The following is a 19,330-nucleotide window of genomic DNA, read 5'->3' as shown; positions in this document are numbered from 1 at the left end:
AGAATACCATATTTAGACTAGTGGGGCTGCATAGAACATATTGTGAAAAAAAAAACTTGCCCTTTAAATGATATCATTAACTCTTTGACTGCCAAAAACGTTAAATAACGTTTAGTAAAATCCTATGGAGGAGTGCCAAAGACGTTAAAAGACGTTTTTTCCAAAACAGGTGAAACTAACCATTTTCTATTGTTGATTACTGAAAAACGGAATAAGGTAGAAACAAACTTTTTTTTCTGATGAAAGATGAGAGTCCAATCTTTTATTTGGTAGTATGTGTGTTTCCATAGTCCAAACACATAATTTTCTGTGGACCTTGAAATATCAGTCAAAAATGAATAATAAATCGGCAGGCACCCACGGCATCCCTTTTCTGAAAACGTCTGGCAGTCAAAGAGTTAAGGTCCATGCAATTTAATTTAGAAATTGAGGATACTATAAAACAGGGTAGTTGTCCACATCACAGAACTGTGCTAAAGCCTTGTGATTACAAGTGAGCTCTGTGGCTCACATCGCACACACGGTGTGCTTCAAATGGTACATTGAGCAATGAAAATAGAGTTAGAATATATTATTTTGAAAAAGTGCATTGATAAAAGCACAGAGACTGGTCAAGTTACCCTAAACATACAAACATACACTTCTAATTACTTGTTAGAGTTGCTTTCCTCTAAACAAGCATATTTGGAATGAAGAAGGTGCAAGTGTAAACTGGAGAAATATTTACATTACATTTTAAAATTGAGGTAATAAAGCAGGGGTCCGCCATTTGGTGACCCCTGCTTTATTACCTCAATTTTGTGGTCCAGATCCGGACACCGAGACCCTTTCATGCGGACCTCCAAGAATATGTACTGGTGGGGGGGAAACATATTCAGTTTTACCGAAGTATGGCGTTGTCAAAAGTCGGAAAAGTAGACACTGAAAAGTGAATAGAATGAGGCGCATGCTTTAATTTTACCGGCATCGAGGGCTGCGAAACCCCGTTTATCTGCCTACGAGTGCTCATTACATGTGGAGTGGATTTTGGGCGCAACACAAAAATCCTTTTACTGACTGCGGAATGGTCGAGGAGTGTTTGGAAGCAATGGCAGACATGCTATTTGAAGAGAAAGGAGAGCAACTTTAGAACGAGCAACAATGACAACAACGAGCAGCGCTGCTCTCGGAAGATGTGTGCACCTTGACAGCGCTATCAAAGTGCCCGGTATATTGCGTTACCTGCGGATGAACAATCAATCAACTGATGTAAGTGACAATCCTCAGCTTTTGGTGTATGTCCGATTCTATCACGAGGAGATTTATTGAGGACATTTTGGGTATCACAGCTTTGAAAACACATACGAGAGGAGAGGACATATATTTGGCCATAAAGGAAATGCTGAAAGGAAATAATGTATTCATAACTAGTGATGTGAAGGTAGCTTGGCTAGTCACACCCATTTTCTTGAAAGAGAAAGTGAGTCTGGACAGACGTCCATAGGACAGCGAAAACAGGCCGGCCAATCAAATTTGTCAATTTGCGCAACAACGACATAAGTCATTTACTACTGTCTCTCTTCGGCTGGATGTTGGAATTTTACTCCACAGAAAAAAAGAAGACTACAACGAGTTGCATTTTTTATCGTCACTCCGCTCTTCGCTCATTGGTTCATTCCACTGTCTGTTAGCTCAGGTTAGCCTCGCCTCAGAAATGCAACTGGTAGGACGGTTGACCAGACTCAGTCTCTGGCGAGTGAGTCTGGGTTTCCAGGCTAATGGGGACCCTTCCTTGAAAGATTTAAAAATTTAATATTTGCACACAAATAAATAAATTAATGAAAGAAATATTTAAACAAATAATTATTTAAAAATATATATATTTTTGTCAATTAATTGACATGTTTACAATTGAACAAAAAAGCAGAAAATGAAATTATTGGGGTTGGGTGTTTTTCATGTCAGGACCCCGGTCAATTGGGCTGATCGGGTTAGTGGACCTCTTGCCAATTTAGTTGGGGACCCCTACAATAAAGGAACTCTGTGGAATTGCTTAGGAAACCAAATAAATGACCTATTAAAACAATTGAACTCAAATGGACAACTAATGGTGGCTAGTGTATACAAACCAGGGTGCTAGGGCACCACCCTGCCTCTAAGTCTCCTTGAAAAGGGCAACAGTGGGGAAATGAAAAAGAAAATAACAAATATGACAAATAAGATGTAGCCTAGCCTATATTATGTAGCCTATATACATACAATGCTTGAAATATGTATGTAAGTATGAAAGAGGCAATGAATACTGAAAAATGAGCGACTCCGCAAAATGTTCAGCCACAGCAGTAACCAGCCAAAGCTCATTGCTACCTATCTGCTATGGCATAAGCAGCACAGAGCTTCCCTCGACTTTGGACTACCCATACTAGGTAACATGAACGCAGCGAAGCTTTTTGGGGAAAATGAATTCTTCATTCTCAGTTTTGCTTTTCAATAGGTTTGCGAATTTTGCCTTGCAAACTGTGATGCGATACAGCTTGTTTTAAGTCTCGATATATAATTTATTCTTGAGTAGGCTAAATAGTATAGTTATACAAGAGTCAAATTGATTTGTTTATCTCTGGTGTTTCGCATGATAATGTAATTACAGTTTAGGGCGCAGACAACAGTGTTAAAAGTTTGACATGCACAGTAAGTCTTTGTATGATACAAAAAGATATTACCAAGGTAGGGTGCAGAGTTCCAGTTAATGGCATAATTTTTTTTTTTACCATTAATCCTTCCCAATGAGCCAAGTCAACCCACGTCATTTCTGGTCCCATTCTTAATTGATGAGCCAGGCAGTCCGCACCATTGAAAAATTCAGATTGGAATAACAATTGATTTCAAAGCCATTTTAAAGATAAGTATGCATCTTTGCTCGCACACATTATATTAAATTCTTGTTTTCGCTGAAAACGCAGAATTTGCTTTTCTTCTGGCTACAGAATGGCGTTTGTTGTTGGTAGGTAACTACTGTGACTCTTGAGTGGTAGAGTCAATGGTCTTGCCAGCTGTAACTGGTGATGATTTTGCAATCGTGAGTTTGATCCCCGTTATGCCGATAAAGTAACGTTTTCCCGTTGACGTTTAACTTTTGACTTTTTAAAAACATTGAAATGCCTTTGATAATTCAAATGTCACATAGTAAATTTCTGAAATGTCAACTTTCACATTGCAATTCAACATGGAATTATCGTATCTGTCTATAGCGCACCTCTGGTGAAAATGTTTAGTTTGTTACATTGCCTGTTGACTACAAAGACAAAACTGTAAGAGTAATATTGTTCCATAAGTAAAAGTATTGTCATCAACATTCTCTTCTGCAGCACAACCTTGAAAGTATGTTTAAAGATGTACAGTATTCAAGTTGAGTCCTTTATTATTCCCTCTAACAATGATTCCAGTCAGCAAAGAAAAACAGAGTGCAGGCAGCCATATTTCATCTAAACTATCCGTGTGGATTAATACAAAGCACTGTGACTGTTACATTACCTTGCTGTCCAAACGCAGGTTTCTTATACATCCAACATAGTGATTGTGTTGTAGCTGTGGGTATTCATACGATATGTTCATGTTGACCCCTCCGAGTTGCAACACGTGACTTCCATCCAGATATCTAGGACAATAGATAAATAAATTTATAAATATCAATACACACGTGAACAGAATGTAATTTGAAAAGTCATTGCAAACAGCAGAACCACAGGAGCTGTCAACGCCGAAATGTATGGTTTCATTCTTTACTGGCTGAGCCTGTCATCACTTTTACTGCTGCTTCCTGACAACAAAGGTCACATTTTGTTCCTGTTCCGTTTCATTTTGAAAAATAGCTGACAACACTACCACATACCACGGTATTTTACAGAACTAGTGAAGGAAAATGAAAGCAAACTGCATGATTCCTTTGTTACATGCATCCCTTATAAAAAGCTAGAAAATCTTTACTATTTTCCTTATGTTTGATGAATGTAAACTCTAAAGAACGAACAACAGCAACGACTGCAAAGGAGGAATACACAGTTTACACACTGTAAAAATCCAAATGATCTTTATTATAATAATTGTGTCATTGCTGAGTTTTCATTTTTATAAACTGCTTCTGAACAGTATTTTTTCTTCCAAAGGAAATGTGTTGGTAAAAATGAAAACTGGATGAAGAATTGGTTGGCAGTGATGCTCTAAATACTTTTATTTTTAAATGCAGCCCTTTACACCTACCCTACGCACACCATTGAAAACTGTAGGCTGGGTTCAGATCAGGGTATGTCGTTAATATTTGTCAATTGTAAAGATGGGAGATAGAAAGGATATGCAGCAGGTTAGTGTGATTAAGGAAAGTGATGGAAATGTGTTGACTGGTGCCAGTAGTGTGCTTTGAGGAGTTGATGAATGAAGAAAAGAGAACGAAGAGTAGAAGAGGCATTTGTGATGGACCAGGAAGTACCAATGACTAGTAAGGGACAAACTGGAAAGGCACAAAAAATGATGAACAATGGAAAGGTAGTCCTGAGGACAGACGTGGTGTATACTGTAGAAGCATCTAGGAGAGGTGGCTGTGGAGTTTTTGACCAGGTGTTTAATAGAATTCTGGAGTGTGAGATTATGACTGGAACATGTGATGAGAAGGTGATTTGGCAGAGTTGTGGGAAGTATAGAGGAGTCAAGTTGATGAGCCCCACAAAGTTGTGGGGAAGAGTAGAGGAGTCTAGACTCAGGACAGAAGTGAATATTTGTGAGCTCATGCCTAAAAAGAGTATCACATATGCAGAGAAGGTCGGAAGGAGTTGCATTGTGTCTTTGGAGAGCAAGAGAAAGCCGATTGAGAAGGTACCCAAAATATGATCAAGATGATCATAATTCAGAGCTGGGCAAAACCGTTGTCACATCATCCCGTCATTGACGGATGCCCACCTTAAGGCGAGTGCTTCCACATTTTTCGGCGAGTGCTTTATAAAGCGAAACCTTGTAAAAAATACACAGATTAAGGACCGTCTGTACTGACCCAGATCAAGGGACGCGACGGAAACCTGCTTCAGTCGGTTCTCAGTCGATGTGTTTTTTGGGAGGCTGTGCATCATAAAGCACTCACCGAAAGTTGGGCATCCGTCAATAATGGGCTGATGTAACGACGGTGCCGCCCAGCATTAATGATAATAATATGTTCGATGTATTGACGTCTACAATGATTGAAAGGATTTGATGTACACTGTTGTCATATTTATAAATAAAATACAATGACATCCACCACACATATCCACATACCTCAGAATCAATCTGCCCGAATCTCAATCAAAATCACCAAAATTGCATTATACTAATTATCAGGTGCGCCGGGTGTAGCTATGTGAAATTAAACGGCCTTGGTACGCCGGAAGGTCCACACAGAGCCATCTGCCAGATTCTCAAACATGCTAAACGAAGCTTGCGTCGGCACGGAAATAAAGATGCAGCACTTTTTTACTGCACACTTGTGCTGTCTACGAATGTAGAGCCCAAAGGGTCAACAGTCCAAAGCAATGGTGAGTATGGTAATGAGGTGAAGAAATGGAGACAAGCAGGTCGGAATGGATGGAGGAAAGTGTGTGTTATATGATAGCAGAGTCTCTGCTTGTATAAAGGGGAAAGTCTATAAGACTGTGGTGAGGCCGGCCGTTATGTACAGTTGGATTAGCGATAGTGGCACTGCAGAGACAACAGGAAGCAGCTGGAGGTTTTCTTTAGAAGTGACTAAAACAGGTTGTATAGGGTTAGAAATGAGCTCCTCAAAGGGACAGCCAAGGTTAGATGTTTTGGGGACAAATTTAGGGAGAGTACACTTAGGCTACGTCACACTGCAGGGTGTGATGCCCAATTCAGATTTTTTGTTAAATCCGATCTTTTTATGTACTGTTCACATTACAAAAACAATTGTGAACGCAATGCGCCCGTGATGCGATTCGCATGCGCAAGAAGCGCACGTCGAGTGACGCACACCCAAAACAACGTTACGTTGTAGTGTTAGCGGAAGTAACCCGACTCGCAACATTTTATCCTGGCCAGCCAAGCCGTCGAGGCAAGCGACTTTTATCAGTGTCATATGCAAATTTAGCTGTGCCAACGCACGCTACAGATTGATGGACTGCTGGACTCGTTTTGCGGATGTGTTAGGAGTTCGATTCATGTGTCTTGTCTGCATACATAATGCGGATTCAGCTGTGCCCGCGCTCCTGGTTGATGGAATGTTTTCACACTTGTTCCTGGTTGGCTGCTGTCCTCGGATCCCTCGTGCGTCAGTTTTGAATGTGCTGTTTACAAAAAGCAACAGAAATCCGTCGGGCTTAATTTCATCACATGTCGCCAGAGTAGCGAGGTTGAAAGAGGTAATAGAAATATTTGGGGGAAGTGAAGGGACACTCCTCGACCTCCTGAATCCTCATTTCATTGAGAAGTCTACGGAAGATGACGTTGCGTCATCGCCGTTCGTGTTGAACCGTCTGCAGGGCTGAATTTCTACTATCGCCACACATGTCAACTTTATGCTTCATGTTTCAAGTGTGATTAAATTAAAAACAAAAAAAAATAACACTGTTACTCAAAACAGCTTTGTATGTATTCACAGACGTGTCAGTAGTCTCCCTTCCAAGCGCTCTCTCCCGCCCGCGCAGAGCGTATATTAGGCTTTTGATGACGAATGAATCGGATGGATGCGGATGAGCGTTCACAGTGCATGGCATTCACATCTGATTTATTTCCACACACGAAAGAGGCCCAGGTCGGGGGTGAAATAATTTGAATTGTTCCGTTCACACTGCCTGAAAAAAAATCAGATACGTGTAAAAAAAAAAATCGGAATTGAGCTGCAGTGTGAACGCAGATGGTTTGGACATGTCCAGAGGAGAAACAGTGATATAGTGGTTTAAAGGTGATGAGGCCAGGCAAGAGCGTGAAATGTTGACAGACAGTATGTAGTGAAGGAAGACATGAGGGCAGTTGGTGTTAGAGAGGACACAGAAGATAGGCTTGCATGGAAAATGATGACATGCAGTGGTGACCCCTAAATGGGACAAGCCAAAAGGAACACCCATTTAGATTATTTTAATTTGAATGAGAATTCAACTCTGGTGAGGATAAGTGGTGCCGAAATTGAATGATTGGATGATTGTTAAGGTTGAATTATTGCCACAGGCAGGTGCATCACACTTTAAAAAAGTATATTCAATGAATATAGTTTATCAGTTGGCACAACTGCGTTTATGAGGAATTGATGGGGTTCCCTTTAATCCTGAGGCCCAGATAAATAGGCTGCTAAATTGGACACATATATGTGATGAATAGATTTATATGTAATTTATTTATTGCTATAATAAAGTGTATGTTTGTAAGATTTGGACATTTTGTTCTACTGTATACGTGTCTAAGAATTTATCTGTTACTGGTCTGCTCATAAATAATTCATACGACACTTCTCTTCAGAATTGGGAGTAAATCATTTGTTTGTCTCGTATGCTGTCTTTTATGCTACTCATTATGCAACTTACTTGTCCCGGTTCGGCGTTGTCCCTCGAATTTCACACGAGGACCGATCCTCTGTCATTGCCCAAGAATCCACACCTTCTGTCTCCATGACAATTGCAGTGGAGCATCGATCCAGAGTAAAGCGCACTTCCTTAAAATGGGCACATGTACAGCGGACTCCATGTTACAGACGCACCCGCAACGGTATGATTCCAAATTTTGACCCCTCCCACACACTTGAAAGCTGCTAAATGCAGGAAATTGAATTTTGAATCGCTACTGCTGCAGGTGGTTGAAAAATGAAACTGCACCTTCTTCACGTACACAATGCGGGCATGACGTCACATCCGCAGACAGAGGGCGGGAAATTTGTACCCGAATTCTACAACTTTTGGCCAGAGGCTTGCAGGAGTACCCATTGTGTACAGCTAAAGTGTTACTCTGCTAATTAGAAGATGTTTCAGTTATAAATGGTCAAATAAAAAGCATACAAACGCTCCCCTACTTACGAACATTCGAGATACGAACAACGGTACATACGAACATGTGTGCGCGCATGCGCGCATGTCAAAAAATGTTCGGAAAGAGATGCTGTAAGTTAGATTTTGTATTGCGCACCTTTTTCCGAGTACTGTAGTGCTTCTTTCCGCCGCTAATACCGACGCTTGGCGCTGTGAAAGCTCACCCAGCATTGGAGGCTCAGCAACGTGTCGAGGAGGAGGAAGAAGAAGAAACGCCTGTCGCTCATAGATAAAGCCATCGCACTCTTCGAGCAGCAAGACCCAAATATTGAACGTTGCACAAAGGTTGCAAATCAATTGAATGATGCCATACAGTGCTACCGCATCATTTATGATCAAAAAAGAAGAAAACTGTGCAATCGTAGTTAGATCGCTTCTTTCGGCCAGTTTCTTGTAAATCCTCCAAGGAAGATACTCATCAACCCTCATCTTCTTCTCTGCGACCCTCAACTTCTTCCTACATTGAAGTTACGGAGGAGGAAGTAACTTTTGAAGCCCATTCCAGCGACGACAAAGAACCTCTCATGATATAAAATCCTCCTCCTCCTCCATCAAATCCTTAAGCATCGAGTACATCTTCCAAAAGTAAGTTAAACTTCATTTTATTTATCTTATTACGTACATGTACATACTGTGTGTGTCTGTCACGCTCTCTCTCTAACATACGTAGTACAGTACTGTACGTATTCTCTTTAAACATAAATTATAATACAAAATATAGCACTGAAGCAACTTACGAACAAATTCACCTTACAAACGATCGCTCGGAACGTAACTCGTTCGTAAGTTGGGGAGCGTCTGTATTGTAAAGATATTTTTGGGCAAAAAACACAAAAATGCAAGCATAAAACGCATAAAATAAATTGCATGCATAGTAGTATATGCATTTCTATATATGTCTTAAAGGGGCAGGACTCCTTTCCTTCATGCCAGGATGTTACCAATATAAGTAATTTTCCATTAGACAAGTACATACATTACAGGAGAAAAAAAATAAAACCCTGCGAGCTGGCGTGGCCGTGGTATGTTAACTACGAAATAGCAGGGTGGCTCTATATTCATAGTTGCTTGTGTTTCAGCTTATGAGCCAGAATGTGTGAGTCTGTTGACATTTGTATTGTATTGTATTTCCCTCTCAGTTCTCTGAGCCCTGAAAATCTTCACAAATCATTTTTAAGTAACCATAAAATTATACATATTATTCTTTATTTTATTTTTTGTGTTCTACTATGAGATTTAGATGTTGTGGAGGCTCAAGAAAATCCAGCAAAAGTTAGAGCTTTACCAGACAGTTATGTTCATGCATTGACAGCATAAATGTAATTGTCTTACTTTACTGTTACTCCTCACATCAAGGCGATGCCAGCGTCTGTCAGCCAGGCCAGCATTGTTTATTAACTGGAGAATAAGGGTACCAGAACCATGGTTTATTTTCAGAGTGGGGGCTCCACCAATCAGCTCTGTGGGGAAGACAGTAAACCTATTTATTATGCATGAATAAAAACAATTATTAAAACAACTGCCGTACAGTTATTCCACAATAAGCCAAGGTCAAGAAGAAAAACAATATCAAGGAATAAATGATAAATATCTTGTTTATGCATGCAGGCACTAATCTCTTGGGATGAGGGAAACTACTGTATATAAAATCAAGTGAGTAGTTGGAAAGATGACATGAACAGCCTTGAACCACTGATGCAAAACTAAATGTAAACCTAACCTCAGTAGTGTGAAAAAGTCAGCAAATCCTCTTGAGACATGATTCATCAAAATATAGTGTATGATAAAGCACTGATGTAATCAACGTGTGATGACCCAAAAAAAAGGATCACACTTTTTTGAATTGCACAAATATATAAAATATATTCCGTTTTTTCTATTCATTGAGGCCCAAGTGCTACATTGTTTAATCCACGGGTTCTCAGCCCCGGTCCTTGAGTACTCCTATTCAGACTGCCCACCAACACATCTGAGGATCGTTATCAGGCTTCACGCAGAGCTTGCTGATCATTTGAAGCACCTGTGTTGGTTGGGCGGGATATGGAAAACAGTCTTGATAGGGGTACTTGAGGATCGCGGTTGAGAACCACTGGTTTAATCCATTGTTTTGGGTGGACATTACAGGATGTTTATTTCAAAATTGAAACTTATTACAGAGACAGTTGGCGTGACAAATGACCAGTAAACACTGAGCAAACATTTCCAAACCATTTAACAAAAGGAAATCACAATGAAGCAATTTTGCATTTTCCAAAAATGGACAGCAAATGAGGAAAACAATGGACACACAATTAATAATTACTCTGTCATTTCTCTAATATGCTGGAACAACAGTTTGCCACAAGATTGGATTTAATCGAAAAGCCTCAGTTAATGTCAGACAGATAGATAGACAATAGATCAATATCAGTGGAATTAATGGAATTAATAGAAGAAGGTTACATTGATACAAAATAAAATAAAATGTATGTAGTAGCAGTTTTAATAGACTTAACTTTAAAAAGTTGAAAAGATACTGTATTAGAAGGGTGGTGTTGGATTAGGTAAAAAGACAAGAGTTTGTTTACTGTATGGGATCACTTATTAGCATGAGTTGATACAACTGTTGGGATGCCACAGGGGTCAGTATTAGGTTCTAAAATGTTCATTTTATCCATAAATAATATACAATATGGTTTTGAGAACATTGAAGTTTATTTTTGGTTAAACTTGAAATGATCACTAAATTTGAACAAAACTACATTCGTGACATTGTCTAAAATTCTCATTTTAAAGTCAGAATTCTGAGAATTCTTCACTGGCCCCAATCCTCTTCCGTAAATGTCAGTGTTGAACGAGTGCATTAAAATAACTTGGGGGTCGTGATTTTAGACCACAAAATCTGATGGAAACTTCGTAATAATTATCAAAACTGACAAAGAGCATCACTCTACTGGGGAAAGCAAAACAAATCATTGACTATACATTATGACACAATTTATATTATTTCACATGTATATTGCCATATCTGATACAAGTGTGGGGTAACACTGACAAAAGCAACTTGCAACCACTGTATATAGTGCAAAAGAGGACAATTGGTATTGTGCACATGGTTTAAGGAGCTCACAAGCACATTGTTTTTAAAGTCACAGCTTGAATTTTTGTATAAAAATTCAGTAAAATTTGAAACTGCTGTAATGGTGCATAAAGCAAGACATTCACTTCCGGGCAACGTAAAAAAAAAAAAATGCTTTTGTGACAGGGAGGGTGTTATGATGAAAAGCAGTGTGGTTGTACCACAATAAAAAGTTAGTCTCTTTCTGTGTACTTAATTGGGTAGAGTTGTGGAATCGATTGGACAAGGAGTTGAAACAGAGCACTAATATTGTCAGTTCAGATAATTATACCTTTATAAACTGAATCTATTCTTAACAGGTAAAGGGAAGTGAAGAAGTTGTTTTAGGGATATGCCTACACTGAAAAAAATGAAACATGGTGTGACCATGAAAACTGAAGTGATCTGTCTCACCTAATATCCGAGCTTTGACTGATGTAAATATTTTTTTCGTGCAAACTGAAACGTCGAACCACTTCATGTAAATGAATTTCTTAAAGTAAAGAAAAACAATTATTTCAAAAGGTCCAAAAGTGAAATAATTAAATTGGCATTATTAACTAACCGAAAAAAATCTTTTCAGTTTAACCTGAACATTTCTACTTCATGTAAACCATTTTTGATAGAGGGAACAAAATGTGTATTTTTTATTTATTTATTTATGTATTTATTTTTGTCTCAAATAAAGGCTTAAATTGCCATAACTGTATTTTTACGAACATTCGCACCAAAGAACAATTTACAATCTTCAATGAAACGGGCGTGCACATTTTTGGAATGCAGAAGAAAATCCACGGAATCATTGGGAGCACATGCAAACTCCATAAAGGAAGACTGGAGCTTGGATATGAACCCACGATCTCTGAACCCTGAATGCTACCGATCCAACATAAATAAAATATAAAACATATTAAATTGATTAATTAATTAATTAATGTTTTGATAGGTGGGGAAAAAAATGCAGCCATTTCTTGGTTGCCTTTATGACTTTCATATGCAAAGAGTAGTGTTATAGTCGGAAGTGGACTAAGGACTGCTCTTCTAAATATTTTTTTAAGTATATAAACCAGGTTTTTGTGTGTGTGCGTGTGTGTTTTTGGTTTGGTTTGATGCATATGTAGCTTTCCCAGTCTTTTGCTGCCCCTGTTCCACCTTTTATTTATTAAATATAAAATGAGAAAAGAACTGCAAAAAAACAAACAAACTGCAATGTTTGTTATTTTGACCAATACATATGTTGTCTTTGTAGCATATTAATTTGATAAAAGTTGAAAAGTATGGCAAATCATTGTATTCTGTTTGTATTCACGCTATAAACATGCTCCAGAGGACCTGTTGACAAGTAATTACCCAGACCCGCCGTTACCTATGGCCATGAAGTCTTCAACATCTCCAGGCAGAAGAGTGGCCAACGGGCCGGCATACAGCAGCAGTCCGTCATCTTCTTCTGTCATAAACTCCAGGGAAAGATGGCTATCAAAGCATGGCTTTATGGGAGGAAACCAGGCGTAGCCGTTGCCAAGGAAACTACGTCTTGTCTGCTGGCAGTCCGGGCCGTCATGCTGAGGGGGGCATCGACACCTGTAGGACCGTGAAGGATGAAAAAAACAGAAAAACAATTGAGATACCACCATAGGAAATTATCTGTGTTGAAATCTTCACACCAATCTGAGCATGGCTTTTCTTTGGCAGGACAGACATTGTTTACACACAGAAGAAGTCAACCGTGACTTTGTCAATAGGCGGCAGAGAAAAGACCTCCATCAATCGATCATTAGTCTCAGAGGGTTTTTAGGCCTACATTAAATCATTAAAACACAGTAACTGGAGACAGTTCATGTAAAGCAGGGGCTCCCAGACATACTGCAGCTCCACTTCAAACAGAGAAAACTATTTTATCCCAAAGAATTTGAATTTTTTCATGTGCGATTAAGCTTATGAGTGCGATTAAGCTTAACTTGTTAACACAGCTAACACGACCGAAAACAAAAGTATTTGGATATCTTTGCTCGATGACTTTCAACAAAAAGAAAGCGAGGACAATACCAATTGTTTTCATTGCAACTGGTGATTCAAGGTGGTGTTCCAAGTACATTCTGTGTCACAACTCCATATGGGACCATCATGCAGGGCTTCCATTCATTCTGCAGGACAAGTTGTAATGCCTCAAACATTTTGCTATGGTCTTTTTTGGAGCAATAAAAGCTCTAACAGCAATGTGTTTCGCAAAAACACATGGTAAATGTATGTAAAAACAAAACAAAACAAAACAAAAACTTTTTTTTTAATTTAATTTAATTTTATTTTTTTCAGCTCAGTATTGTTCATTCGGTAATTTTACCGATTTGATATGTCATCATCATTACTCTCTCTCTTTATTTTTAAATTTTTATATATATATATATATATTTTTTTTATTAATTTTTATTTTGTATGTGGGTGAGTAAGTGTATGTGCATGTGCGTGCGTGTGAGTGTGTATTCATTAGTTCACCTAAAACCCATCAAAAAATCCCATACCGTTCACCTAAACCGAACACTTCAGAACCCAGCCAGAGCCGTGAGGCCGTCAGGAGACCCGAGGAAGGACCAAAGAAAAGAAAGGAAAGTGAAATCCAGCACCGACCAGACACCACCAAACAAACACTTAATGGCAAATGACATTTAATAAAATGGATGTTAAATTATTGGGCAGTGACTATGTCAGGAGTTGAAGTCGGAAAATAAATGTGTTCCAACCAGGATTTGAAACCATGCCAGGCGTGCATTTTACCTGTGAGCTAACTGACTAGCTGAAATGCTTGGCAAATTTATTTTGAAAATTGTCATATAATACAAAGCTATCATCAAAGCTATCAAGAATGGGGACATATACCTTTAATCATTTCAGTGAAATTATAATGCGTTTCCTAATATGATAGTCAGTTGGTAATCATGTATATCACTTAGCATAATGGCCATTGATACATTTCCAATCAGTATTAGACAGCTATGATGACAAGTTGGATTTATGGAAGTGGGCATGGAAAGTGACTTAAAAAAGGTTGAATGTCCGTTGAAAATGAATGGGGGAAATCTGATATTAAACAGTAAATTGTGCAAAAACTGTAAGTAATGTGGGATTAGACAATATATTTCCATGATGGCGTGAATTTTAGAAGCAAGTTGAAATTTGTAACGGTGTAAATCGGATGCATTATGTGGGAGTTTTTTGCACGTCAAAAAAGGGAGCGGAATAAAATGCTATAAGTATAAAGATAAAGGTTAGAAAGAACATAAGTGAGAATGCACACAATAACAGTGTTTTGTTTTAACTCTCTAAAAGTCACAATTCCTTGTTGAATGACTGTGTTGGTTAAGATGAATATAATCATAAAACCTCAACCTCAGAAGAGGTATTCCTTAGCGACAAACACCTCATTTAGTCATTGTGATGGAAGAGATTGACTGCTTGATCTCTTCTTGTCTCCTGCTCTGGCGGAATGTGAGACAAGGTGGCTTTGCTGATAATGTCACACTCATCTATTTCCATGCAACGCCTGAGGAAAGCTGTGTGTATTGTGGCTGTTAAGGCCACATTGCTGTTTATTCTGCAGAGGGGCGCCACATGTCGGCAATACTGATCTATACTCCCCTATATAGATGGCTTATGCAGAGTGAAGTGTTATGCATACAGATGTTAGCACCGAGCAGAACCTCTCGCTCGTTTGCTGCTCAGACTCATGAGAGCAATACCTGAGTAACTCAAGTCAAGTGATATTTTTTCACCTCCGACTGACATTATCTAATCAACAGCTGTCCACGGCTGCTTGTTATGTTATGTCCACACACGTAGCAAAAATGACTTTTTTTTTTTGCCTTTACTGCATTCACAGCAGAGTATATAGGGTGATATTCTTCACACATAAGCAGGGATCAATGCAGCAGAGCAGCTACAATACAGCCAACTTTAAAAAAAGGGGCAAAAAAGATAAGCGAACAAATGGGTTCTGTGCATCATCACTTTGAAGAATATAACTCTGGCAAACTCGTATGTTCATGTAAATGGAATTAAAAGAGATTTTCAGAAGTTGTGATCATAGAGGGGGCCCCAAGTTGGATTAATCTCCCTGCCCTATATTTATTTAATCTGCGGCATTAGTGTTAGAATGGAATGTACTGCATGCCGAGTCCTTTGAGCTCCCACAGAGACCACACATTTTGAAGGTTACTTGATAATTGCAGTCATCCTGTGAAGTTGTACGGTTTATGTTAATGACCGTGATGCGAAGGCTATATCCATTCTACACTTGAGACAAGTGAACATTGCAGTATTAATAAAAATAGTATCTAAATGTTCAAGCCAAGTGAAAAATACTTGGATATATATACTTTATAGCTGGAAGTGTTCTGAAAATCCAGCTATTTGATATTCAACTGACACGGCAGAGCAGTTGTAGCAAAGTCAGGTCACGGCACAGGTGAAAGAGATTTTTGTCGTGTTAGTCATTCTAGCCTCATTCAGCACTGTCAGTAGATCTAAGTAAGCTATAAGAGAGGAGACGCTACGCTGGTTTTGGTCTCACCTGTATCCATTCTGGGCATCAATGCAGGTCCCCCCGTTAAGGCAGGGGTTACTGGAGTAAGAAGAGCAGCTTTGGTGAGTTATTTCCCTGGCCTTGCAAACGCAGACGGCTGAGGTTGTCACTTTTACTGAGACTAAGGATAAGGCATCAGAGTCTACCAGGGTCGGCGACTCGCTGATGGTCAGCTGCGTGGTGCAGCCACCTGATGCCTTACAGTTAGCGTGCACACACTCATCTACCTGCACCTGGCTTATATTAACCCCCAACAGTGACTGCAGCTGAAATAGGGAAGAAAGGGAGAGACGAAGGAGACGTTAATTAATGACAAAATTGTCAGTAAGCATACAAGGTTAAGTATCTCCAGAATTGACAGTGATGTGAAGTTTTACTGTAATGAACACTGGAAAAGATAACATGACTTTAGAAGCACATTCACATGAAGAAAAAAAAATCCTCTGATCTACATAGCAAGGGTTTACTACCGCAGCGGGGTATGTTTGCATCTAACAGTCTAATTAAGGAATGCAAGACCAACTATTGAGGAAAGGCAGTTTGATAAGAGAAACGTAAACACTAACAAAAAACGGATTGAAGAACAAAATGGCGTGTGTGAAATAAGGGGGACGAAAATGCCATTTTATCGCTTCTTATCAAACCCTCTTGTGTACTGTGGGATATTCAAGTACTTTCTTTCATCTACCATACATATAGGTATTAGGGGTGAGTGATAATCATATTCATCGATATTATCGTCAACTTGGCTTTCACAATGTCCAATTTGACATTATCGAGTTTTAATACGATCTCTAAATGGGGAAAAAATGGTTCAATTTATTGGTTGAAAAGTAAGAGAAAATGATAAAAGTTGTAATTTGGGGAATCAGCCAGCGTGCATAGACGGAAGAGGAGGAAGTGATACGTCTTCAGTCACGTGACTCGGTGGCGCCAGCCGTGAGGAAAACAGGAGAAGTGTTTACAAGTGACAACATGGAATCGAAGTCTCGTATTAGTGACTAATAAACTTAGCAAGACTTAAGCCCACCAAAATAACATCGTAACGTGTACTGGAAATAGGCTCGCCGTGAAAAGCACTTCCGTTTGTACTCGGACCATATGGAGGATTACGTGACTTTGAGTCAGACTCCACAAGTACGACTATCGCTAAAGATAAAATAAGTAAAGCAGTTGAACACAATCAGAAAAGCCTCACTGCATTGAGCTAACACACACTGTAATTGACAAAGCACGTAAACATTGGCGCAAGCGAGTAAAAGTTGAGCGGATGTTCCAATCCATATTGGCTTAATATTCAGTTTTTACACGCTTGTACTCCGCATCATAGCTACATTTGCGACTATATCACGTGTATTATGTGCAGGACAATTTCAGAAATTGCCTGTCAAAAGATAGCGGCTGCATTTGTTGTCATTCAAATATATGCAGGATGCTGGCTCTTTCTTACTATTATATCTATATTATATATATTCTTTCCATCACTATCAAATCAACATATATATATAAAAAATATATCTCTCTCCCTCCCACCCTCATTCTGACTGCTGTAGTAAACAGCTTTGGTCGTTATTTACATGATTTTTGCAGTATTTGGCAGTGGTGCACCAGTACTTAGTGCAGATTAAAATGTGATGATGTAAATGGGTGGATGTGAGACAAAGTGCTTTGGGCACAATATGGTGTAGTTAAAGGCGCTATATAAAAAGTAGTCAATTTACCATTTACCAAATCTGTTATTATGGAATAATAAAAGACATCAATGAAAACACCTTATATAGCCTGGCAATAATAATAAAGCTTTCATTGTTAAATGTTGCCGAAGAATATTGTTGTAAAATGTTTTGCAGAAGATGTATTGAGCAAATTAAAATATAAACAAGAGCTGTTAAAAAAACGCTGCCAATATTTATTCTGTGAGGCCAGTGCAGATTTACAATATTTTTCTTTCTTTCTGTAGAATATCGTCAAAATATCGTTATTTTTTTAAAGATTTTATTTTGGCCCATATAGCCCACCCTTAATCGGGATACATACCTTCTTCTTATGTGCAGCAATAACCCCATGCAGCTTCTCTGACTGCATGTAGCCTGTTTCAGACAGCACATAGAAATGAATGTCCAGTGTTTTCTCCGGCTTTTCAGCAATGCTGAAAATGTTAATACTGCCTGGTCTGACAGACAGCGACTCAGACAGGAAGTCCCAAAGTGTCTCCAGCCGACTCTTCCTCTCGACGTGAGAGTCGATAAAATCTCTTGGGGTTATGCCTTTTGGAGACAAAGAGAAGAAAGGTTCATGGGATATGAATGAATGACTCGTCAATGACAACTACAGAGTAGATCAAAGCCTACAGAGTTTGCAATTCTATTAGCACAAAAGGAAGTTCAACATTTCCTTCTATTGATCCGATAAAACGTCATATGTCAAAGTTGGCAACAAATCAAGTAAAATGCTTTGATTCTAGAAGGAAATGTGCGTTTCTCCCTACAGCAACAAGATCTGGTGATCTCATCAGAAAAGCAAGACTTAGTTGAAGGTGCATTGCAATTAGGTCGCAAAATCAATTCTATCTTTGAGGCCACCTTCCAATAATATATGGAGAGTATATCAACCTTAATCTTCCAAAATGATAATGACTTGTCACAGAGGCTTCCATAATAGCCTTCGACTCTGGTCTCGGATTGGCTTTTGAATGTCAAGGACTTTACCTGACATCGCCAATTTGACCTTTATCACTCTGATTTGTGAAGACACTGACAGAAAAATTAACACTCCAACTTTTCCAGCAAACAATTCAATGGATGTTTTACAAAGCTTGAAAGATGTTGAAATCAAATTATTCAAAATAAAAAGGCCTGACAGCAAATATTATTTTAGCGAACTTAATAATTGCTCAATGAAAAGTACTACAGTAATCAAATCCTGCTGACTTTTCAAGATGAGCCTCAAAAAGAAATAAAATACAAAGAAACTAAATATAAATTTTTCATTCATAGCTACAGGACATAAATTACCGGTCAAACGTAGAGAGGCAGATGACAGAACTGCCTTTTCCTCAAGATCTCTCACATGAACTCGAACCCCAGAGATCACATCAGGCCACACGCCATCAGACACCCCAACTCTCATCCAGTAACTCCCTACTGGTGGGTTCTGTCGAATAGTCAGCAGTCCTGAGCTTTGGTTCACACTGAAATATCTATTGATTGAGAGAAGAAAGCTCAGGTTAAGAGGAAATGAGATATTATTTAGTTGTTATTCTTGCAAAGAATAACAAAAAATACAAAACAGTGTGCAGTAGGTACCACTCAACTACATTTTATTTATATAACTCTTAAAACAAACAAAAACACTGCTGCATACAAAGTGTTGTACACAGAGGAGAGTAATTTGTCTCGGTATTGATTTGAGAGTCTTATCAACTAATACTGGTTTGTGATCATGTCATATTTGTAAAAAAAATAAAAATAAAAATAAGAAGACTAGACATGTTTTTGTAAATGTTGATTAAAGTTTGCCCAAAAATATCTTTACAATAGCCTTTATATTTGACCATTTATGACTCAAACATCTTCTAGCAGATTAAATTAACACCTTAGCTGTTCACAATGGGTACCCCTGCAA

At 38.7% G+C, this 19,330-nt stretch overlaps 1 protein-coding gene across 1 annotated transcript in view; it reads right to left on the bottom strand.

Moving 5' to 3' along the window:
• LOC144053910 (neural-cadherin-like) overlaps window positions 1-19,330 on the bottom strand; it is a 151,096-nt gene that overhangs the window by 28,139 nt on the left and 103,627 nt on the right. Inside the window, exons 20-26 of the mRNA XM_077568813.1 lie at window positions 18,721-18,905; window positions 17,744-17,973; window positions 15,695-15,972; window positions 12,497-12,711; window positions 9,366-9,493; window positions 7,536-7,663; window positions 3,511-3,634 (exon numbers count right to left, since the gene is read on the bottom strand). Coding sequence (XP_077424939.1) covers window positions 3,511-3,634; window positions 7,536-7,663; window positions 9,366-9,493; window positions 12,497-12,711; window positions 15,695-15,972; window positions 17,744-17,973; window positions 18,721-18,905 — 1,288 coding nt within the window. The remainder of the gene's footprint in view (window positions 1-3,510; window positions 3,635-7,535; window positions 7,664-9,365; window positions 9,494-12,496; window positions 12,712-15,694; window positions 15,973-17,743; window positions 17,974-18,720; window positions 18,906-19,330) is intronic.

Source organism: Vanacampus margaritifer, chromosome 6 (assembly GCF_051991255.1).
Source record: "Vanacampus margaritifer isolate UIUO_Vmar chromosome 6, RoL_Vmar_1.0, whole genome shotgun sequence".
In the NCBI taxonomy this organism is placed as follows: Eukaryota; Metazoa; Chordata; class Actinopteri; order Syngnathiformes; family Syngnathidae; genus Vanacampus; species Vanacampus margaritifer.
This window is presented reverse-complemented; position numbering and strand designations above follow the sequence as displayed.